Source organism: Macaca mulatta, chromosome 5, assembly GCF_049350105.2.
Source record: "Macaca mulatta isolate MMU2019108-1 chromosome 5, T2T-MMU8v2.0, whole genome shotgun sequence".
Taxonomy (NCBI): Eukaryota; Metazoa; Chordata; class Mammalia; order Primates; family Cercopithecidae; genus Macaca; species Macaca mulatta.
In genome coordinates this window covers 80,033,552-80,058,412 of record NC_133410.1, presented here as the reverse complement: position 1 = coordinate 80,058,412, position 24,861 = coordinate 80,033,552, and the positions used below count along the sequence as shown (strand labels likewise).

At 38.6% G+C, this 24,861-nt stretch overlaps 2 protein-coding genes across 37 annotated transcripts in view; one reads left to right on the top strand and one right to left on the bottom strand.

The window, feature by feature from the left end:
• FIP1L1 (factor interacting with PAPOLA and CPSF1) overlaps nucleotides 1-4,959 on the top strand; it is a 73,427-nt gene extending 68,468 nt beyond the window's left edge. For all 32 annotated transcript variants that reach the window (XM_078001945.1, XM_078001939.1, XM_078001937.1 and 29 more), the window contains 2 exons: nucleotides 3,982-4,119; nucleotides 4,640-4,959. In XM_078001945.1, coding sequence (XP_077858071.1) covers nucleotides 3,982-4,119; nucleotides 4,640-4,787 — 286 coding nt within the window. In that variant the 3' untranslated portion in view covers nucleotides 4,788-4,959. The remainder of the gene's footprint in view (nucleotides 1-3,981; nucleotides 4,120-4,639) is intronic.
• Nucleotides 4,960-5,594: 635 nt separating this feature from the next.
• LNX1 (ligand of numb-protein X 1) overlaps nucleotides 5,595-24,861 on the bottom strand; it is a 195,577-nt gene continuing 176,310 nt past the window's right edge. For all 5 annotated transcript variants that reach the window (XM_078001925.1, XM_015138692.3, XM_078001924.1 and 2 more), the window contains 4 exons: nucleotides 24,504-24,681; nucleotides 22,417-22,645; nucleotides 6,731-6,889; nucleotides 5,595-6,342 (listed from right to left, as the gene is read on the bottom strand). In XM_078001925.1, the coding sequence (XP_077858051.1) occupies nucleotides 6,207-6,342; nucleotides 6,731-6,889; nucleotides 22,417-22,645; nucleotides 24,504-24,681 (702 nt within the window). In that variant the 3' untranslated portion in view covers nucleotides 5,595-6,206. The remainder of the gene's footprint in view (nucleotides 6,343-6,730; nucleotides 6,890-22,416; nucleotides 22,646-24,503; nucleotides 24,682-24,861) is intronic.

The window sequence follows — 24,861 nt, the reverse complement described above, 5'->3', positions numbered from 1 at the left end:
ATAATTCTAAGGACTCCAGGATTTTCAGGGTGGTAAATGAGCACCAACTTTAACTTAAAATCACCAGCTACATTAAGGAACAATGCATTAGGAAACAAGAGAGTGAGCCTGTCCTTTGAAACTTGAAGCCTGGCATTGCCTTCTCTCTAGCTGTGAAAGTCTTCATGGCTTCTTCTTTCAGTATAAAGCTATTTGATCTACATTAAAAATGCGTTGTTTAATGGAGCTACCTCCATCAGATGATCAGATTAGCTAGATCATCTGGATAACTTGCTGTAGCTTCTACCTCAGCACTTACTGCCTCACCTTGTACTTTTATGTTATATAGATCACGTCTTTGCTTAATCCTTACAAACCAACTAACTTCTGCTAGCTTCTGTTTCTTCTGCAGCTTCCTCACCTATCTCTGCCTTCATAGAATTGAAAATAATTGGGCCTTGCTCTGGATTAGGCTTTGGTTTAAGGGAATGTTGTGTGGCTGGTTTGTTCTTCTACCCGGACACTAAAACTTTCTCCATATCAGCAATAATGCTGTTGTCAGTTTCTTAACCATTCATATGTTCACTGGAGTAGCACTTTTAATTTTCTTCAACAACTTTTTCTTTGGCTTGACAACTTGTCTTTTTGGCACATGAGGGATAGACTTTAGCCTGTCATGACTTTTGACATGCCTTCCTCTCCAGGCTTCCTCATTTTTAGCTTAATCATTTTTAGCTTTTGATTTAAAATGAGAGATGTGCGATTCTTCCTTTCACTTGAACGCACAGAGGCCATTGTAGGGTTATTAATTAGCCTCATTTCAACATTATTGTTTCTCAGGGAATAGGGAGACCCAAGGAGAGGAAAGAGATGAGCTGAACAGTGGATCAGTCAAGAACACGCACATTTATTAAGCTTGCTGACTTATATGGGTGTGGCTTATGGTACCCCTAAACAGTTACACTAGTACCTCAAACTAGATCCTGTTCAGCGATGTTGTAACAAATTACTGAGTTTATTTTGGTGCAGAAAAATGTTGAAATCCATGCATAATTTTTTCATAGTATGCATTTTCCATGAACTTTTTGAAGACCCCTCATATTGTCAAGCTGACTAGGACTGGTCAGTAGCTTAAAACTTTACCTAAAAAAATGCACAAGAAGGAACTGATAAGGATTTATTCATCTTTTTTCCTTCCTTTGGCTCCTACTAATATGACTTATACATCGTAGGCACTTAATAAAATTTTATTGACCAAATGAGTAAACACCATGATACGTGTGTGTGTGTGTGTGTGTGTGTGTGCGCGCGCGCGCGCGCATGAGTATATGATTTGTGTTTGCTTGGTGGGAAATGTGCTGTTGACTTTAGCCAATTTAAGTGCATGATTCTTTTAAGTTCGAGGGCATTACTTTCCAGAAAGTCAAATTGTTTCTAATGTGGAAATGAATATGTTTGAGATAGCATTGCTATCTCTAGATTGTACATGTTTATAAGTAAGGCGCTTAATGCAAAATTTGATAGGAAATAAGAATAAAATAAATTGCTTTACCAGGCAGGGCTTATAAATTTTCTTTGCATAAATAACACATTGTTTATAGAAGATTTGGCTAAATCCTCTAATTCTTCTGCTTCAAATACATGCACAGATATTACTGAGTTTTTATTGCAACTTAAAAGCATTAATGGTTAAACCACATTTGATATTCAAGTTGCTGAACTGTAGGGCATTAGGAGTCAAAGTTTACCTAAATTTGACTGAAATGTTTAAGGTCAGAGAGGCAAAAAGTAGAGGAATTTTGAGTTCTGAATTATCCCAGGAAAACATTATGCTCTGGAAAATCCAAGTGAAGTATAAGTAAAGGTGTCTGAAGGCTGATATTTTAGCAGTATGGCATGTAGTATATGTTGCTTTACAAATTACAGGGCCATTGTTTTGAAAAGTACAGACTAGTTTCAACTTCTGCTTTTTAGGCAGCTTAATTATGGGCCAAAAAGAAGGCTGGTCATTTGAGGATGTTTGAAATGAACTCTAATGTAATTTCCAGGTTCAGAGAAACCTTTCTGGTTCAGCCATTTATCAGAAAAGGGGATGGAAGGAGGAGGGTCTTTCTATTTTGTGTGTAGGACCCAATCTTCTACCATCTGTTTTAAGGTTCCCATCACAGGGCTGCTTTTAGAATCTAAAGGCTTCGAGTTCAACAAGAGTTGGTTTTAGGGTAAGAGGAAAAAGAGAGTTACAAATGACACATTATGAGATAATTGACTTTAATTATTTTTATGTAAATCTAGTTGCAGTCATTGAAAAGCCTCATTTTTTGAGAGAAGTTAACTATATTTCTTATGGTGCTAGTTTATTCTACTTCAAGACATGGTACTAAAAAGTTCTGCTTCTGAAAAAATTAAGCATTAAATTCACCAAAGACTGCCATTTATTGAGTGCCTGCTTTCATACCAAGCACTTTATAAATGTTGTCAGTTCTGTAAAAAGCCTTGAAAAATACTCTTGGCAGTTTTACAGTGAGAAAACCGAGGCTGAGAGAGGTTAAGTAACAGCCTGGGTCACTCATTTAGTAAGTGGCAAAATCAGGATGTGATCCTGTGTGTACTCACTCCACTTGTACTCTTTCTGCTGTTCTCCACTGACTGGCATGGCATGTTCCCTTTCAGGTGACATGCCTCCACACTCCAAGTACAAAGTACATATTTATGGATAGGAAAAAAATAGTGGAAATAACATATACAAATATGTGCAAAAGTATATATTAATACATTTTTCTGTTTTTTAAATGAGATTCTAAAATTTTAATGTATCACAGATAATAATTTGGTCAGCAGTACAATTGGGCATTAAGCATAGCATTACTGAATCATTACTTTTGCTAGAACATAGGCTGACATGTCTTTTAAAACATGGCTTATAGTTGTCACCGGACTATGTTAAACCCTGAGATTCCTTACCATCTTGATGTTTCATACAAATTACTACTTTAATAATTCATATTAAACATTTCTAGAAGTCAAAGCTCTTCAGCATACTCTTCTAAAAGATTATTTTATTCTAAGGGAATTTACTGATGTAGAAAGTGTTGACTTCTGTGCTAAACAAAAAAAAGAAAAAGGAAGAAATGAGACATGAAGGATAAAGAGAAAGATGGAAAGAGAATGTCAGTTAAAGGACATGAAAGGAAAGGAGGTCTAGGGAGGTAAAGAAAAACCACCCTCTAACTCTAGCCATTCGTCTCAGTTTCACCAGTCTGTATAATTCAATCCAAAATTAGAAAATGGAGATGCAACTTATATGTATGCAGTTGAAGTTATTAGCCATGTAGTTCCCCCTCCCGCGCGCGCACACACACACACACACACACGTAATTAGGATGGCAGAATGCAGGTATGTCCAATCTGCATTTTGTATGGATACTGTAGAAGTTGCTTTAATGTTTCTGTTCTTTATGTTTATACTTCTGTATTTGATGAATATTTAATGATAAACCTAAAGTTTAAAAACATAACTTGCTTTCTGTTTTGTAGTCATTGTGAGTTGTGTATTTTTATAATGTTAAATATGTGTCCAACACTTTCCAAGAATATTGATTAGAAATCTGAGATATACAGATATTATTTTAATTCTAAAAGGAGCAAAAATTTTAAAAGCTGGTAACAATGTAAATCAGTTGCAGATCTCACCTTTTCAAGAAATGAAAAAACCAAAGCATTTTTATATTAAATCTTTTTAACAGCTATGAAAGCACAGAACAAAATTGGTCATGTAACCTATGTAATTATTATATATTTATATTCTTAGCTCTAGTGCTATTTTGAGAACAACCATTGTTTTCCTCTCAATTCAACAAATATTTATTCCTCACTAATGTTATAAAAGATGCTAATGTGAGGATTTGGGGTTTGGACTGCAGATCACATCTCCTCTTTTACAGTTTGAATCCATTCAGAATTAACGGTCCAGTTGTCAAGAAAACATTTCTATTTCAATTTCAGCGATGAAGAACGATACAGATACAGGGAATATGCAGAAAGAGGTTATGAGCGTCACAGAGCAAGTCGAGAGAAAGAAGAACGACATAGAGAAAGACGACACAGGGAAAAAGAGGAAACCAGACATAAGTCTTCTCGAAGGTTTGCTCTTTAATAAAATAGTGAGCCAACAGTATGGGAGAGATTTTGACTTACTATATTATCGCATTGGAAGAGGGGAAATTTTGGCCTATGAACCAGTCTTTCGTAAGTTATGAAACGAAGCAGTGCTTGGTTTCATTAAAGAAAAATTCAGGGCCTTGTCTCAAATTTTTTTAAAAAAATTAAACAAAATACCTATTGTTTGCCAAAAATCAACCCTTTACAGTATTTCCAGTTTTGAGTTAGTGCTTGTTTCTAATTTGTTACTGTATATTATAATATGCATTTCAGAAGCTGTATAGGCACTGGGAATCTGAGATAATATCAGTGAAGATGGCCCTATAAAATAAATACAATCCCTGCATAAAAGTCACATAAAACTGATTATTCCCCACACTATATTGATGAGAAAATGCATTAGATTATTTTAAACCCAGTGTTATATTGAGAATTTCCTTAGAGTGATTGGATTTTTGTCACTGATTGTGTATTTAAACAGAACACACCTTTTTTATTTCAGTAATAGTAGACGTCGCCATGAAAGTGAAGAAGGAGATAGTCACAGGAGACACAAACACAAAAAATCTAAAAGAAGCAAAGAAGGAAAAGAAGCAGGCAGTGAGCCTGCCCCTGAACAGGAGAGCACCGAAGCTACACCTGCAGAATAGGCATGGTTTTGGCCTTTTGTGTATATTAGTACCAGAAGTAGATACTATAAATCTTGTTATTTTTCTGGATAATGTTTAAGAAATTTACCTTAAATCTTGTTCTGTTTGTTAGTATGAAAAGTTAACTTTTTTTCGAAAATAAAAGAGTGAATTTTTCATGTTAAGTTAAAAATCTTTGTCTTGTAATATTTCAAAAATAAAGACAGCAATGACTTTATATCCAAGAAAGGAATGTGAATGAGTCACTTAACAGGGACTCTGAAGAGCTGTGTTAGCTGTGTACATAAACAAATTATCTGAGAAAAGGTCAAGGTTCCACTTGGGCCACAGTTTTGTTAATCAAACAAACAAAACACCAGTCTCGTAAGAGGCTGCACCACAAAAGGCAACAAAGGGCCCCTCTAAGGCTTGAGACTAAAACTAGTCTTTATCATTACTGCTGTGACACTCTTGCTTAGTATATTAAGAGACTTACACATTTTTGATATCACAACTTTTTGATAGCTTTTCAGTGTTCTAAATTTGGGTTCCTGGTGAAACCAAATGGGGTACACTTTCATATCCAAATTAATAAAACCTATAAGGCATTTGGGTGGGCTCTATGAAATAAATTACCCTTAGTGTAGTTTCTAGGAGGCACGTGTACAAACACTCTTCATTGTGGCACAAATTTAAATAGCCTCATGACCATGTCTATGAGCCAGGGTCAAGCTGGTTTGGCCTTGATGCATTTCCCAAGGCCCACTGGTGGAGCAGCGCAAGTTTTTATACAGTCGCTAACGATTGTGGAAAAAAGAGCTTTAGCCATTACTAAAACAAAACAAGTTTATATTCTCTGAGCATTTTTAGGGATAGCCCTAGAACACATTTGTCAGTGATGGTAACAAATAACATGGTATTTGCAAGGATAAATTACTAGGATCTTTTAAATGGTAATAATACAAGTAATCTTAATTAGTATCACATACTAAAAGACAACTATAATTTCTGAAAAATATTTATTTCTTGTTTGATGAAAGCATTGTTTCTCAGCAATGCATTTAAAAAAATCTTTTAGCTGTAAATTAAAAATGGTCATAATGTACCCTTGGCAGATTTCAGCATATACCAAATTTTAAATTTAAATCAACTTGAATTCAGTGGGGTATACAAATCATTTTAGCTGTTTAGGGCTTTTTACTGAATAGAAAAAATATAAACAAAGTTGTAGAGTAATGAGAAATCCTCCACACTGAAAAAGAACTAGTAGTTTTAATATTTTTGGAATCATATTTTCTGAGGTGTAACTGACTTTCATTAGATCATACTTTTCCTGACATTTTAACAGTGTATTTACATATAAAAACTGACAAGATAAATACAGTGTTTCAACTTAGCCTATTTGTGATTTTTATGTTTTTCTCTGACCCATCATTGATTCTATAAAAAAGTGCCAGGCCAAGAAACAATAGTTAGAGTAATTCTTCCTTTAAGTTCTTTCAGCAGTCTTGCCAAGCAAGCATGTATCATTCCTGATGTACTTCTACCATTGACAGCAAGAAGAATATCACCACATCTAAAAAAAAAACCAAGATATGATTAGTATTTTAATTCATTGCTGAAGTTAATGCAAGTTTATCTTAGTGGTCCTAATTTTTGCTGCATCTGATCATTTTAATTATGTTGCTTTTAATTTAGATATTTCTTGCCTCTTATTTACATTCTCCAAACTCACTATCCACTCAGCTTGTGTTAGAAGGAATGCTAAAAGTATGGGGAGTTGTAGTATGGGACTAAGAATATGTGTAATTATTTTGGATTTCTCAGAAGTTGAATGCTACATAAATACTTTAACTCCCCACAAAGTATAATAAATACATGCCTTATCTCAAATGAGGCCAAGCTTTGGCATTTATTAAACAACATTTAATACAAGTTTTTTTGGTTAGTCATTATTTTATTACCTAATTCTTCCATCATTGTATGCTGGTGTTCCTTCAACAATGGATTTGATGAAAAAAGGTTTGTTTCCATTGTATTCTTCATAACCTCCTACAATGCAGAAGCCCAGACTTCCAGCTGTGTTTCTTCGTAATATAATGTCTTTACAGTTATACAAGCACCTGAAATAGAATGTAGTCAGTGTACATGCACATTTAAGTGTTACAGTTAAGGGAATACTTAACTGTGATTCATCCCCCATTCCTTTTGTTGGCATTTTTAATGGCTAAGTAGCACTGCATAGGTCCCACTCAAAATTGTATCGTACCTTGGTGACCTTTGTGCCGTTAGCTGGCTTTTTGTAATTGAACCTCTGTTTTCCATAATTTTGAATATCCTTAAAAAACTGACACCCCCTATTGTGTTCTGTTATACATCTACTGGGAACGATAATCATATTTTTAACTTAAGACAATGCTTGAATTTGTATTAGCAAAAAGTTGGATAAACCTAAATCCTTATTGGTGAACAAACATGGATGTCATATAATATTTACTTGATATAATTTTTAATGAAGGCAAAAATCCTTTGAATAATCTCAATGAAAGCAATTTAAACCTAATCCTAATAAATGAATTTGTATACTTTTTTTGACCTTGGAAAAATACCACTTTACACCCAGTTCTACATGTTTGGCAAGTCATAGAGAAGCATGCAGGCATAAAGTGAACGGAAACAGATACATTTAAAGATTATAAGAACAATTCATATAGGAGGAAAAATAAACTGCAGGAAACTGGATAGGAAGTTATAAAAGGAATGGGAGAAGGAAAGGCCCAGCTCTTCTGTAAATTAGTAGAATCCTCAACTAAAATAGCAAATGAGATTGAAGAAATTTTTATTCACTGGCCCCTAATGAATCAGTGTTCATATAGGTACAGGCCAAGTGTTAACTATGTTACAGTTGCCATAGAAGTGTGTGTCAGGAGTTGAATTTTACTCTATATGACGTTGTTCACCACATTTGTAGCTGTAGTCCAGGAATTGTTTTGAAAGGAAATTGGCCTTTTCATGTTGCCAAAAATCAAGATATGGCTATTTTGTTTATATACCGTACCTTTAAAATATTAATTGCTTTTTAGAACCAATAAAAAGTCTTGTGAAATGTTAAGTGATAAAGTTGATCATTACATTTGTTACCAACCTTGTTAGTCAATGTGACATGACTTTTTTTCATGATGGTGTTTTCACTTGAAATAAAATGAGCTTTAGGGTTTGTTTGGCAAATACCTTTAAGATGTATTGCTGAAATTCAACTCTAACCAGTTCTGAATCTATTGTCATACATATACATCATAACAATTTCTTTTACTGAAATGATTGCTTAAAAGTATGAATTTCATTAAATTTCATATTTTGTAAAATATGTATCTGCTGCATTTCACAGTAAACCTTGATGTCAGTGGTAAATTCATTCTTTGGGAGCTGTGGTGTGTCAGATACACATTTTACATAATGGTTCACTGACTCCTCATGTACAAAGCAGGTAACTGACTATTCTGTAAATACCAAAGCATTAACATTCCCACCTGGGAGGATGTGTGCCCAATTTTTTGGAGAAAGGTAAGAATTAGATGATTGTTATCCAAGGTCATGATCAAATACCAGTTTTAACATTGCCCAGTTTGATATATAAATGAGTATACTCTTACTGAATATTTCATATGGAGAAGCTGTAAACATAACCATCTAAAACATTACATGTTCTAGTTCAAAGCTTTGAACCCAGTAAGTCACAGTGTGTCCATTTTCTTACCTCTTGATACTGGAGAGAACACCCTGCTTTGATCATCTTTCTGCAGATGTTTAAACAAAACACAAAATCCCCTGCCCTCCTGAAGCATCCATTCAAGTTGATACCAGTGTTACTTGTTTTATTTCCTTAAAAAGTAAATGCTTTCTTTTATTGGTGTTGTGTATTTAACTTTATTGCAGCAGTGAGACCTCCTTATGTTAACCCGTTGCAAAGTCAGACCTTGATCTGACTTTGTGGGCATTTTTTTCTTAAGTTGGGTTATTTTACTTCCCACTGGGAAATGGGCAGCTGTTTTTGATCAGTGACCTCAGATACTAGGTGGCTTTAAACTTTGAATGTAAATGTGGACTTCTTTCCTATTCTGCACTCATTCTCTAAATTTAGGCCTATCGAAAAAGATTCGGCATAGTATAAAGAGTTTGGTAGTTTTTCCCAATGAGAAAATTATGGTTACCTCAAGAACAAATTTAATGAAATGAGTTAATGAGTGTGGTGACTCATTTGATTTCCACTGAAATGAGTTAATGAGAATGGTGAAGTCTTGAGCTGCTCAAGAAGCTAAGTTTTTTCCTAAATTTTTATATATCCCCTTATACTACTAATTTAGTCAATACATATTTGAGAACACTGACTTTGAACTAAGTCTGCAGACTACAAAGAACACTAAGGCAGAGCCTCTTTCCTAAGAAAAACACTGTTTAGAAAATAAGTGCATCAGCCAAAGCCAGTTGAGATCTTGTTTCTTCCTGATTTAAATTATTGTAAATTTTTCATTGCTAAGTGGCGTTAGAATAGCAGAGGTTGGAAAGAGGTGGGATGTAGGATGTTTTGAGCTCTTTGTGAGAGCAGAAAATTGGAAATTGAATCTATAGAAACAGTCCTTTCACAAAATGTTGCTTTATTATTTTGCTAGCCCTGTGTTCAGAAAGGTTTAACTTCTTGGCCCCAATTTATATGTAACTATGACCATCAACTTAATAGATTCCAGTGAGTAATGTAGAGCCTCCTACTATGATTAACCTAGCATTTATTCCGTCTTCTGGATCAGGTACCTTTCAGTCTGCGGTGAAGGGACCACCTTCGCCGCCCCCCCCCCTAGTTTATTGTAGACTAATACTTTGGTTAAATAAAAAATGAATTTCTAGAAAAATGAAATCTTTAACCCCAAATTGTGTTGTACATAACAAATATAAAATGTTATAATCAACATAAAAGGAAAAAGAATTATAAAAACTATGCATTGCTCATTTATTTATGGGAATTTAATATGGACAATCACTGTTACACTCATAATTTTGCGTTCCTCAATTATTTTTCTAAAATCATGAGAGAAATGCTGAGTCCCTATATTAAATATCTATATGCATACTTTGAACAAACAGGTATAGCAATGTTTAATGTAAGTGAGGTTGCTTACTACAATAAGTTGACACTGCTACTTGCAGAGGATAAGGGATAGCTAAACCATTTTCTACTCACTATTAGCAGAAAAGACAGTGTCACATATATATGTTCAGGAGAACAGAAGATTTTAAAGCAATTTTAGTAAGCTCAGGCACGTGATAATTTAACTTCAAAATTTGTCTTTATTCCTCAATGATAGCCAATTACAACAATTTATACTATAGAGTCCAATTTAAATTTTATCTCAATGACATGAACTCTGAATTCATGAATTCTGTGTTGGTTTCTTCTGAAAATCAGAACATTCTATAAAATATGTAAGATGTTTGATAACTTTTTGCAGCTGTGCAATATCAAATGTATCATCTACTTCATTGATAATTGTTATCAAGTTACATCATAACAACTTATGGAAGCTATTCTTCCAAGCGTCTTTCATTTTGCCCTTTGATGTTATTGGCCATTGGAAAACATCTTGCATTTTTTTCCTTGCAGGAAATATTAAGCTCAGTAAAAATATTGAAGATAATCTGGCAAATAAACAAGTTTGGCTATCCAGTTTACATCTTTAAAAAGTTGGGACCAAACTGGCTTCCTATCTTGCAGAAAAAAATAAGGGTTTGATCTATGGTTCAAACATTTTTGACAGAACTTCTCTTTACTCGTTACTCAGCATGCAATAATAGTTCGTTATGATTGGCTTCCTTATTATCACATAATAAAGAGAATAAACTAGTAAACTAGTATCTAATGCACTAGCCTTTATGTAGCCAGAACTTTTACTATGTCACTAAACACATTATTTAGTTTGGCTGACATCACAGCAAAATTTTCTGAAGGAGCCACTGTATTAAGTTACATTCATTCTCCAGCAGCTTCTTTAATCTGCGGAGTCAGTACTCCAGAAAGTTTTACAATCAATGCAACCGCACCAGCAAAACATACCCCTACCTAAAACTTAAACTTCCAATTCACCAACAATGTAAACTTCCTTAGTTGTATATGGTTCAGAGCTAGTTGTGTTTATTGCCAAAGAACTTTTTAAAAATTCTGATATCATGTTTAAGTTGTGCATACACTAAAAAGATTTGCCTGTGTATTCAAGTTAAAATAAAAAATATGTTGCTGGCTTTTCTTGAAGTTGGTTTTCATATCATTAGTTATGAAACATAGTACCCTTTTTACCACAGATTCACCCAATGTTTCTAAGCAAATTTTAGTTTTCACAAATACCTTGGCGATGTGTATATACATTTTTAATCTTACTTAAAATGCTACTTTATTATAGGAAGTCCACAAAGTATATAGTTTGTGCGTGGTATATTGGCATCTACTTCTGGTGACTTTTTAATTAAATACTCTTTCAAAAAATTATTTTGGCTTTTTGTTTGTAAGAGGCATTTATGATTCCATTGTTTTATTAGCCAACACCTCCACAAGTGGTTTTACTACTTCACCAACAATGACAGCTGCAAACCCAAGCTGCACAGAGGAGTAAAAGCAGCATAAACTTTTTGTCTTAAGAAAAAAAATCACATATTATTTGGAATCACTTCTATTGTACTGTTTTCAGAAAAAGTATGTCTGTCTTGTCCAGTGAAGCTTAACTCACCAACTATAAATAGGCGACTTCTCTAATTTGGCCAGTAATGTTGAACTACATACTTAAAGCAGCTTTGATTAAAATGTAAATGATCGTAAAAATATGTTTAAAAAGAAACCTGACAGTCTCTCAGATTTTTATACATATTTTGGTGACAGCTAAGAAACCTTAAAATACAGGTTTTAATGTGGGGTCCTACTGTGCATGATGCAGTGATCCCCTACTGGGATGCAGATTGCACAACATAAAACACCTCGCAAGTTCAACAACATCCCCTTCAACAAGAGTTTACTGATTATATTTGAATGATGTAGCAATGTCGAATTGCTATAAAAGTTTCTAAACAATTTCTGTCCTTCTTGCAGACCAATAATACAGTTTGTGGATTAGCACTGGTCTATTGCCCATTGCTCTGAATAATTTTTAAAGAAGTAAAACATACAAAAGAAATATTACAGGTTTCTTTTAAAAGTTATTAAGGAAGAAAGCTTTAGACTATGATGCGCCTAAACAGGAGTATAGAATTAAAAATTCTTGGCCAGGCAAGGTGGCTCACACCTTTAATCTCAGCACTTTGGGAGGCTGAGGCAGGCAGATCACTTGAGCCTAGGAGTTCCAGACTAGACTGACCAACATGGCAAAACCCTGTCTCTACCAAAAACACAAAAACTAGCCGGGTGTGGTGGCGGGCACCTGTAATCCCAGCTACATTGGGGGCTGAGACTGGAGGATGACTTGAGCCTGGGAGGTTGAGGCTGCAGTGAGCCAAGACTGTGCCACTGCACTTCAGCCTGGGCAATAGAGTGAGACCCTGTCTCAAAAAAGAAGGAAAAGGAAAGGGAAAGGGAAAGAGAGGGAAGGGAAGGGAGAAAGAAATGAAAAGAAAGAAGAAATAAAAACTAAAAATTCTCTCAGGTAAATTTGAGCATTTTTCTCATCCATATGGTGCTTATCTATATCATTACCATGAGTTAACTATCCCCAAAGTCTCCTTTTCTAGCACTCCACTCTGATCCTCACCTCTCATGGACTCAGTGCCCCCTTCCAACAGATTTTTGACTCCATCTGGACTGGATGCCTACTTTTCCTAGATGGTTGGGAAAGACCTCTAAAGAGGTAACATTTAGTCCATGACCTGAATAACAAGAGGTAGCCAGAAAATGTGAAGCACCGAGTATTTCAAGCAGAGAGAGCCTGGACTTTTGAAATTTAATAGAAAACAGAATACTACAAGGGACTTATCACAAGAAGCAGCACTATAGGAGGATGAAATAATGTGTGCTTTCAGCTAACTGGTGACAGGGCCAGGTGTCTCATGAACCTAAGTCATGACAGAAAAGCAGTGAGTAAGGAAACCAGGACAAGATGTCCTGGGATCCACTCCCGGACTTGTCTATGCTGTCCCTCCTGTGCTACAGTGTTTGAAACATGCAGGGAAAACACCTCCAGTTGTGTATTCTGTATTATTGAAAGTTACAGTTGACATTTCCTTGGCAAGTTTTCCTATTGTATTAATTCTAGGTGACAACTGAGCCTTAATAGTTTTAAAAGATTGAGCCAGAGGCCGGGTGCGGTGGCTCAAGCCTGTAATCCCAGCACTTTGGGAGGCCAAGGCGGGCGGATCACAAGGTCAGGAGATCAAGACCACAGTGAAACCCCGTCTCTACTAAAAATACAAAAAAATTAGCCGGGCGCGGTGGCGGGCGCCTGTAGTCCCAGCTACTCAGGAGGCTGAGGCAGGAGAATGGCGGGAACCTGGGAGGCGGAGCTTGCAGTGAGCCGAGATCGCGCCACTGCACTCCAGCCTGGGCAACAGCGTGAGACTCCGTCTCAAAAAAAAAAAAAAAAAAAAAAAAAAAAGATTGAGCCAGTCAGTGCCCAAGGACATGGTGGCTATTCTTCAGTAAGTCAATCAGAGGAAAGATCCAGAATTTATTATTTTATAAAACAGAACTAGAGACCATAATAAGGGCATGGAAAACATTCCAAACTGAACTCCAAAGTAACACAATCATGAAGTTCAATGCTGCTACAAGGTCGCAGTGTCCAGCTTCACCTGGCAATACTGTGAGACCCCTGTTGGCTTCTTCCCCTAGACACTTCTCTCTCTACCCAGCCAGGTCCCTCTCTACTCTGATCTCTCAGACCTCTCCCCCAACCACAGGTTCTGGACACACAGTCCTTTTTGCTATTCCCGGACCATGCCACATTCACTCCCACCTGTGGGCTTTTGTTTAACTGCTCTGCCAGAATTCTCTGCTGTGCTTCCACTGCCAGCTACTTCCTGTTACTCAGGTCATGAACTAAATGTCATCTCTTTAGAGGTCTTTCCCAACCACCTAGACCAAAGTGGACATCCAGTCCAGATGGAATGAAAAGTCTTGCAAAGGAGATTTTGGGGTAGTAACTATGGGTAACGATACAGATAAGAACCAGGAGGACAAGAAAATCCCACAAAGAAACACAGCAAGAGAAGGTCTGTAACATGTCCTTCTCACGTAGGAAGTGCAGGTATTTGCTGGGGGGAAAGGGGTCGGTAGAGCTGCTGGAGGTTTAAGTTGCTCAGAGTATGTGGGACACTGCTGCTGTAGAGAATGACAGAAGACAGCTGATAAACAATGTCAAAGGATACGGGCGCGGCACTCTGGGCCCACCTGAAGGTGGTGACCACAGGTTTAAAGGGTATCTGTTGTTTGATTTTCCCCAGCAGTGTTCTGAGACTGAGTTGTAGGCTTGGAGAAAATGTACATAATTGGACAATCCAGGGGGTTGTAATTTTGCCAGATAGTCCAGAAGGGTGATGGAGTAAGAAAGTAGAAAATAATGACTCCAAAAAAAAGAAAAAGATGGTTGATGCGATTGTCCGTGGACCCCAACAGCGCTGGGATGGAGGTGAAGACAGAAGGAAGAGGTTGAGGGAAAAGGTAAAGGGGTCTATGAACCCCGAAGGGTCTATGGACTAGATGGCAGAAGTCTGTATTCACAACATCTGACTTTATGATTTCAAAGGGGGAGTGGTTCTAGCAGATGACAAGTTTGGGTGGAGGCCATGGAAGAGGGTGACTGAAATACTGACTTTTTAAAAAACAGTGCCCTTCTCTGCCTTCCTGGCCCATGTGTCACCCTCTGCACTAAGGATTTACCCTTTCTTTTTTCTCTGAAAAGTTCCATCTGCATCCACTCCTTTACTGCTCAATATCTTCTTAAAACTTCTCCTGCTTAAGCCTCTGACTATACCCCCTTAGGCCAAATCTAGCGAATATTATTCTGTTCTTTCATTGGTGATTTCTTCTCAGTCTCCTTCAAGGGCTCTCCTTTCCTCAATCCTCTTCTCAATGGGCCCCAATATTTTACGGAGCCCCTACACTGTACTACCTACATATTGATCCTGCCCAAATCTATCTTTAAAAATAAAATATGTTTTAGCAGATATAGGGTCTCATTATGTTGCCCAGGCACTGGTCTCAAACTCCTGGGCTCAAGCGATTCTCCCACTTCAGCCTCCCAAAGTCCTAGGATTACAAGCATGAGCCACTGCACCCAGCCCCAAATCAATCTTTAGCTTATACTTTTCTCCAAAGTGTGGTTTCCAAAGGATGTGCCTTTCAGGGTGTCTGAAGGTAAAAAAACATTTTTGTAATAACACTAAGACATTAGTGGCCTTTTTTATTCTTGTTTTTTTTTTTTTTTTTTTTTTTGAGACGGAGTCTCGCTCTGTCGCCCAGGCTGGAGTGCAGTGGCGCGATCTCGGCTCACTGCAAGCTCCGCCTCCCGGGTTCACGCCATTCTCCTGCCTCAGCCTCCCGAGTAGCTGGGACTACAGGCGCCCACAACCGCGCCCGGCTAATTTTTTGTATTTTTAGTAGAGACGGGGTTTCACCGTGGTCTCGATCTCCTGACCTTGTGATCCGCCCGCCTCGGCCTCCCAAAGTGCTGGGATTACAGGCGTGAGCCACCGCGCCCGGCCTATTCTTGTTTTCTTATGAGCATACAGTGGCATTTTCCAGAGGCCACGTGATAGGTGATATAGCAACAGACGGAATGCAGGAGCAAATAAGAGCATCTAGTTATCTTCTCTTAAGCCAAACATTAAGAAACTTTGCAAAAAATGTAAAATAATGCCATTCCTCTGAGTTTTTTTAAAAACATTTTCTCATAAAAGATGATTTATGCTAACATAAAATAGGTTTATTTTAAATGACAATAAATTTCTCAGATTAATTTATGATAGGGTAATTTTATTAGATATAACCTACATAAACAAAAGCTCTTTGGGATTATCAGTATCTTTTAAAAAATGTATAACAATCTTGAGACAAAAGGCTTTAGGAATTGCCGTCCCAGATATGTTTATTAAACTTGGACATCCCACTGGTATCTAAAACTCAACATGTCCAGAACAACAAATATATCTTCATTCTTCCTTAATATTGCAAAATAATTGCATTAATGGCTCTAATTCCTCACTCACTCTTGGCATCTATGTTCTTTATCACACAACTTTGCACGCCCTCCTACTCTGATTCTGGCCTCATCCATGAGCTCATCAGTCGAATGCTTGCCATGGCCAGTCAAACCCTAGACATGCAAGCATGACCAACCAAGATTAGCAGCCACCTAAATGCAGAGCAGAGTGCAAATGCATGAGTGAGCCAGCCAAGATCCATCAACTCTAGCCTGGATCAGCTGAACCCCACAGACTCGTGAGCAAAATATATTCTTATTGTCACATGCTATTGAGGTTTTGTGGTTGTTATGGAGCACAACTGTGAAAATAATTGGTATTCCTACTCCCCTATTTTGACTATATCCTCCAGCCAGATGAAGATATCATCATTTACTCCATTACTCCAACATCTTTTCTTTTCTTTTTTTTTTAGACAGAGTCTCACTCTGTCACCCAGGCTAGAGTGCAGTGACATGATCTCGGCTCACTGCCTCTACCTACTGGGCTCAAGCAATTCTCCTGCCTCAACATCCTGAGTAGCTGTAACTACAGACATGCACCACCACTCCTGGCTAATTTTTTGTATTTTTAGTAGAGATAGGGATTCACCATGTTGGCCAGGTTGGTCTTGAACTCCTGAACTCAGGTGATCTGCCTGCCTTGGCTTCCCAAAGTGCTAAGATTATAGGAGTGATCCACCACACCTGGCCTCCAACAAATTTCTAAATTCCCAAACCAACCCAGTGAATGACAAAAGTCTGCTTCATTCAGACTCCTAAACTTGCTTTACAGTAGAGAGAAAACAAATTATATAGCTCACATTATTAAAGCCAAGTGTAGGCTTAGCATCCTCTTGAGGGTGCTCACAAAACTTCCATTGCATCACGGTAAAATCATAGACTCTAAGGCCAGAGAGCCTGGTTCAAATTTCAGCTCTGCCTATTAACTGGCCATGTAACCTTGGACAAGAGAACCACTCTGTGCTTTAGTTTTCTGCCTTTAATGTGAGGATGCCATTAGTACCAAAATCACAGAGTTGATGTGAGTTTTAAATGAGTGAGAAATGCAAAGAACACATAAAGCTCTCACAAAAATGCCTGACACATAGAAAGGGCTTTATAAGTATTAGCCACAGCTGCCTCTTTTATTATTACTGCATAATGTGAATGCACCTGATAGTGTCCCTGTCTTATAGTTAAAATATGAAAGCTCTTTGACTTTAAAAGGAGAAGACATGAGATCTGTTTCCTTGCTATTCAATATAAACAATCTTCATTAAGATGTTTTATGAGTTTCAGGAGAGTAAAAGGTTAAAATTCTTAGGCAAGAGGAGAAATGAGTTAATGTGTATTACTATCATACTAGTCCAGATGAGAGCATGTTTGGAAAGACTTCCAGATGTGGAATGTGGGCCCTGAGAGCCAACAAAGAATGAAGCAGAAAGCCTTCAGTGTTTCCTGAATCACTTCCAACTGAATGGCAGCTGATAATTTGTATAGCTGAGAGACAATGTCTGGAGCTGTTACCCAGGGGTCACTCTTGGCACACAATGCACACAACAATGCACATTTGCATTGTCCTTCATAGCCTACTTTTACTGTCTCCTCAATTAGTTCAGAACAAGCACAGCTTACCAATGCTACCCTCTTCATATATATTCTGTGTTGTACCACACTTAAGGACATAATTACAATGGATTTCCTGTTTCTAGACCTGCTGACATGTTATATCATTTTTCTTCATCGGTAGAGCACCTTAGCTAATTGGCTGGATCATACATTAGGGCAAAGAATTTCCTCGAAATTTGTTAAGTGAAAGGGAAAAATGTTTGGCCAAGTAGATTTGTAACTTGGAGGGAAATTTCTGTGGATTCAAAAATATCCATTTGCAGCTTAACTCTATGAATTCAAGTAACACGATTTTGCTGAGATACGACAAATGGCCTGAAATCCTTAGAGTGAATGATATTCATGCTAAATGGCTAGAGACATTTAAGCCAGTGGTATTGCATCAGTCAGGGAGAACTGGTGTCCTCGAGGCTCTGAGGAGTCGAGATTAGAGATGGGAGCAGATGCCTCCTCCCACGAAAACTGAAAGGGGCTCATACCCTGGGACTATCTGAAGCCTGATCTAGGGGCATGACCGATTATTGATGACTTCTGAGAAATACCAGGAGGACACACTTCTAGTTTCAAAATGGCAGAGTGAAGCCTGTGTTTCCTCTTCTGCTTTAAAACATTACTATAAAAGCAAGTAGGAGACTTGGAAACAGAAATACAAATTCCATCTTAAACAAAACGAAGTGTCACCATAGATGAGGGAGAGGTGCCAAAGGCAGTCAAAGAGGAAAAGATGGAAGAGAAGACACCCACAGCTGGAGAAGATAGACCAAGCCAGCAGAGCCTTGAGGTCTTAGCAAATGGCCACTCTGATGGGCAAAACACCCATTCTACATGGGAACGCCAGACACAAGAGGGCTGGCTGCTAGCAGGCTTCCCTGGGCCCAGATTGGCAGAAAATAAAGGCATGGGTAAGCCAATGAGAATCCGAGATAACGCACAGGTATGGGCTGCAGTTGGCCAGTGTGTGAGTGGAGGAAGAGAGACTATGGATTGTGCCCAGCCAGGCTGGGCTTAGTCAGCTGGGGACAAATAAACACACTCATTGCCTGGTGCCATAAGGAGAAATTTCTACTATCTGGAATATGGCGCTGTTCTTTCCCCATGTTATAAACCTCCAGCAGATAGCACTCACCAGAAAAATGCTGCCACAGAAATGAAGTGCTACTATAGAAAATAAAATTTATAACCAACCATATTACTATGAATTTAAAATATTTCTGAAGCAACTGCTCTATGAACAAGAGCTCAATGCAGAGATAGGACTTCAAGGAAGATGAGACAACAGGAGACATGAGCCAATGGAACAGAATAAAAAAGTAGAAGAGAAAAATAAAAACACCACAGCAATGAAAGTGGTTGCAAAGGAACAGAAATAATATTGAAAACACAGTGAGCACTGAAGGACAGATGCAAATAAGCCGGGAAAACATGCAGCACTATTTACAATCGCAAAGACACAGAATCAACCTAAATGCCCATCAATGGTAGACTGGATAAAGGAAATGTGGTACATATACACCATGGAATACTATGAAGTCATAAAGAAGAACAAGATCATGTCTTTTGTGGGAATATGGTTGGATCTGGAGGCCATTATCCTTAGCAAACTAACTCAGGAACAGAAAACCAAATATCTCATGTTCTCACTTACAAGTGGGAACTAAATGATAAGAACTCATGGACACAATGAGGGGGACAAGAGACACCAAGGCCTACTTGAGGGTGGAGGATGGAAGGAGGAAGAGGATCGGAAAAAATAACTAATGAGTACTAGGCTTAGTACCTGGGTGCTGAACTCATCTGTATAACAAACCCCTGTGACATGAATTTACCTATATAACAAACCAGCACATGTACCCCTGAACCTAAAATAAAAATTAAAAGTCAAAAAAATAAAATGGAGAAAAAAGAGTTGAAAAGGATCCTAGAACATTAAATATATGAAATATAAAATATATCAAAGAAACAAATATCTAGAGTTCCTAAAAAGCAGCAACAAAATAATAGAAGTTATTTTGAACGTTAAGTAAAAAGACCAAGCCACATATGGAGGGAAAGAAATGACATGAGCCCCACACTTCACACCATTCAGTGCTACTTAGCAGTGATGCAATGCCTATGTAGTCCTATAGGAATGAAGTGTGATATAATAACATGATACCCAGGCAACCCGGTGCATGGCTGTTTAGATGTACCATAACGTATTTAACCAGTTCCTAATTGGCAGTGGATATGACGATGGTGCAATGCCTATCATGATACCCAAGAACATCAGATTTGTTTTTAAATAAAATGCATGGTCTATAGGAGTGTGTATGCTACCATTGTGTTTGTGTGTATGTGTGTACATATAAACACAGGCCAGGGGTGAGCAAATTACAGCCCAGCCCAGCCCAACACCTGGTTTTATAAGTAAAATTTTATTGGAATGAATGGAACACAGCCTTCCTCATTCATTCACATATTGCCTATGGCTGTCTCATACCACAACAGCAGAAATGAGTAATTGCCACAGAGAGTGTGTGGCCCTCAAAGCCTAAACTATCAGGCCCTTTTCAGAAAAAGCTTGCCAGCCTCTGACTTACAGTACACAAAAAATTGATAATGGTGATCACCTTTATTGAATGGATCTGAAGGGAAGGAGACTTACTTTTTGTTCTCTTTATACTCTTTGGTGCACTTTGAATTTTCTACCATGTTTATTCTATTACTATAGGGAGAGGATGGAATGAAAGAAACTAGGAATCTCCAGGGTTCCGAAAAGCAGTGCTGTCTATGCCAAGATATCATGCTTCCTTACCACTGTCCATTTAGAGGAAATGAGCAAAGTGCAGATTCTACTTCTTCTTCTTCTTCGTCTTCTTCTTTTTTTTTTTTCAGACAGAGTCTCACTCTGTCACCCAGGTTGGAGTGCAGTGGCACAATCTCAGCTCACTGCAACCTCTGGCTCCTGGCTTCAAGCAATTCTCATGCCTCAGCCTCCTGAGGAGCTGGGACTACAGGCGTGTGCCACCATGCCTGGTTAATTTTTTGAATTTTTAGTAGAGACAGGGTATTGCCATGTTGGCCAGGCTGGTCTTGAACTCCTGGTCTCAACTGATCCATCCACCTCAGCCTCCCAAACTGCTGGGATTATAGGCATGAGCCACCATACCCAGCCCAGACTCTACTTCTAGCAAAAGCAGAGAAGCACCACGCCCAAGGGCAAATGACAAAAGGTAGAGGGGAAGAAAGACATTCACTTGGTTGTATTTGGAGCAAAAAGCACCTCACATTATCCTCTCTTACATAAATGAATAATGAGGGACTTTGATTCTATGACAGAATAGCTTTCAAACACAAAAAACAAAACAATTTTAATAGATCTTAGTTTCAGAAAGATTTTTAAAAATAAAACTTTAAAGTAATACTCTCTACTTTCACTCAGGCTCAGTTCTAAAATGTCCAAAGGGTTTTAAACTGACTCAATGCTCAGATTTTAACTGTTTAAGGACTTTTGAAAATGTACTGCTTTAGAAAACAATTTATCAACTAGTGAAGGCTCAAAAAGCAATCTAGTTCATTTTGCATTTGAGGCAGGGTTTTGTTTTTCTTAAAAAACTCATTTGAAATGTAAAAAGAGAGAGAGAATTATCCCCACCCTCAAGAAAAATGTACTAAAACTAAATATATCACTTTCATTTTTCCATATTTAGTTCTACGCTAGTATCTCTTCAGTGATGCTAATATTTAGCATTATTCACACATTGGAATTAACAAGATGATCATCTGAAGGCCAATAGTTTATGCTCTAATGCAGGTGAGCAAACACGAACTTGTCTGTTCTTTGAATAGTTCTGTATCTAGCCATTTTGTAAGGCTAACCCCAAATTCTTCCTTGAAGTAATTAAGCGAGACAAGTAAATGACAATCCAGCTACTTCCTGAAGTTTTACACAAGAACTTCTCAGGAGCAGGCACTAAGGAGAGACGATCTAAGAAATGTCTCCAAATAAAAGGCACTTAAACATCTTAGCAAAGGCAAAGTGTTCTGGGGCATGGTTTTATGTGCAGCCAAGGCCACTCAAAAGACAAAACTGGCCGGACATGGTGGCTCACACCTGTAATCCCAGCACTTTGCGAGGCCGAGGCAGGCAGATTGCTTGAGGTCAGGAGTTTGAGACCAGCCTGGGCAACGTGGTAAAACCCCATCCCTATTAAAAATACAAAAATGAGCTGGGTGTGGTGGTGTGTGCCTATAATCCCAGCTACTCGGGGAGGCTGAGGCAGGAGAATCGTTTGAACCCAGGAGGCTTAGGTTGCAGTGAGCCGAGATCGCACCACGGCACTCTAGCCTGGGTGACAGAGTAAGACTCTATATAAAAATGAAATAAAATAAGATAAAAGAAAGCCACAGAAGGCAGTCAGCCTCTCTGCAAGGTCCCAGGGCTGCCACTAGCAGATTAGGCAAAGGTGAACCTTCTCCTAGGTGGTGCAGCTCAGCTCCAGGGGGTGTAAACACAGGCTGGGTCTCTGCCCCCTCTGTGGAGCTCCTTGCTGCATGAACAACCTACACAGCTGTACGTGGCAGTCCTGTGAGCTCCTCAACCTGAACGCCAAACGGTGTTTCCACATTCAGGCTTTCATCCTTGCCCCAGAATGCCCGCATGCATTTTCAGTTACAAATGGGAAGAGAGAATTATTTCACAGTCCCACCACCAAGACTGGGTCTCATTAAGATTCTAGTGCCATGAATCAGCCCTAGAGAGTGAAAGAGTGGTTTAAGAAATGTAATCATTTCCTCCCACACCCCTACAGGGATGTTGCGTTGGGACTTACCGTGGTAATTCCAGCCACATGACCCAGGATGGGGACCAGTCACTGGGTGGGGCCATGTTATGGTTGGAGTCCAGTGCTGCTGGGCTGCTGCAGTCTTCCTGGGGCTCATACTCCTTAACTTCCAAAGCTTTGAGTACTATCGAGGACGATGTTCTTTTCAATAATGCCACTGCCTCACTCCGGCTAACCTCTGTCAGTTCGACCCCATCCACATTCAACAAAATGTCACCTGATGGCCAGAGAAGCAGAAGCTATCTTGAGTGAGAGCACAAACATGACTTCTGCTTAAAGTGCAAGGGGGTAGGGGCTGATGGGATGCAGACAAAGGTTTCTTTGTTGACGGGAGGCTGGGTGCTCACAAAGCAAATGGTAAACAGTGTGTGCATTCCAAGGTGCTGTTAAGACTTGTTTGGGGTTTTCTAAAGCACACCTATTGGTGTTTGGCTCTTGCTGAAGGAAGGAAGGAAGGAAGAGAGAGAGGAAAATTAGTCTTGTTCACTATTTAATCAAAGAAAACCTACTTTTTCACTCTTTTGTTTCTTGTGTTTAGCATAAAGTAGGAGGATTTGGCAAAAGCTCCAGCATTTGCACAGACCCAGGCATGTAGTAGGCATCCAGTAAATATGGATTGAATGAAAGGAAACTACCCATGAGAGTGTCTGGCAGAGGAGTCGTGGAGCTGCACTTTTTTTTTTTTTTTGAAGCGGAGTCTCGCTGTCTTGCCCAGGCTGGAGTGCAGCGGCCGGATCTCAGCTCACTGCAAGCTCCGCCTCCTGGGTTCACACCATTCTCCTGCCTCAGCCTCCCGAGTAGGTGGGACTACAGGCACCCGCCACCTCACCCGGCTAGTTTTTTGTATTTTTTAGTAGAGACGGGGTTTCACTGTGTTAGCCAGGATGATCTCGATCTCCTGACCTCATGATCCGCCCGTCTCGGCCTCCCAAAGTGCTGGGATTACAGGCGTGAGCCACTGCGCCCGGCCAGAGCTGCACTCTTAAAGAAGCAGAAAGAACAACATTTTCATTGCCAAGGTGAAAATAGCTACTACTGGTTAAGCACCTACAATGTGCAAGATCATTTCCATACAGATCATATAATCCTCTAGCTCATGTTCTGTTAAGAAGTCATTTGTTAACAAGCCACTTTGTTTGGCCTCATCATTCTCCACCCAGGTGTTTTGCAGAAAAGAGAAATTAAAACATACATCTCTCCTATTTCCATTTTCTATTCTTTTATCTTCATCCTGTTTCTTTCTGTCCTCTTTTGCTTATCTTTCTTATGCAGAATAACCACAGCAAGAGCAAAAAAGATAGGAGGAGAAAAAAGAGAAGGGCCCTGAGTCCTTTCTGACCCAAAAGAAGCATCTTTCAGCCAGCTGACTAAATCTCTTAATATACCATCCCCCTATGGCTCCTCAGGCTCAGCAACTGTACTTGGGAAACTTCAATATATCTCTTGAATCTGGACTTTTAAATGGCATAAATCCTCATCCATCCGAGCTACCCTCTTGTATGAACTGACAATATTATTAAGGATACATATTTGTAGAGGCAAATTTGATATCACCTTCCTTTATTTATTCAAAGTAGCCCAGAACATATGAGCTTAAAGTAGTGAAATACTTTTCACCCTGGGAAAGTATCTAGCATGATACTTTCACTTAATGAGTATTCATGGAATCAAATCTATCAAATGAGTTTTTCTATCTAATTCACATAATGGAATAATTCATGAATTAGTTTCACCACTGGATCAACCCACCAAAGAACCATGTAGAATGAATGGAACTAAATTATGCCATTTAATAGAGGTAACTTGCTCATAACTTTAGCAGTTCTCTATTAATTCCTGGAACTGTTTGGAGATTCCAGCTTTACTTGCAGGCAAGTTGGCCTGCAACTAAGAAGAGTGGAACCTGGTCTAGTATCTATACTCAAACCAGTCAAGGGCAATGGGTAACAAAAGTCCTGGCTGATCACTCCCACATTCTCTCATTAATTTTGAAAATAGTCACCTAACACAACAAGCTACTAATTTCTCATAATACTCTGCCACCCCAGTGCCTTTAACATCCCTTTACTTTTTACCTGTTTTTATTCTTCCATCTCTGCTTATGACTCCTCCGGGCTCAACACTGATGACATAGATAGGCAAATCCCATTCTCTATGTGACGCTCCCCCTGCGACGGTCATGCCGAGAGATTCGCCGGGGTCTTTTTGGATATTTACCACCTTCTCATGACAAGTAATTTTAGGATGGAGGGGCTGAAAGCACAGACAGAAAAACATGGCACATGAATTTACAACTCTGGTAGTTTTTGAATGTAGAAAATGCAAAGTGGGTTTCCGTTTTCTAAATGCAAAAACTACCAAAACTGCATAAATTATGAAAAGTGCATAAATACAATGGTGGTTCTTGAAATCACAGAGAAAGACACGTGGAAA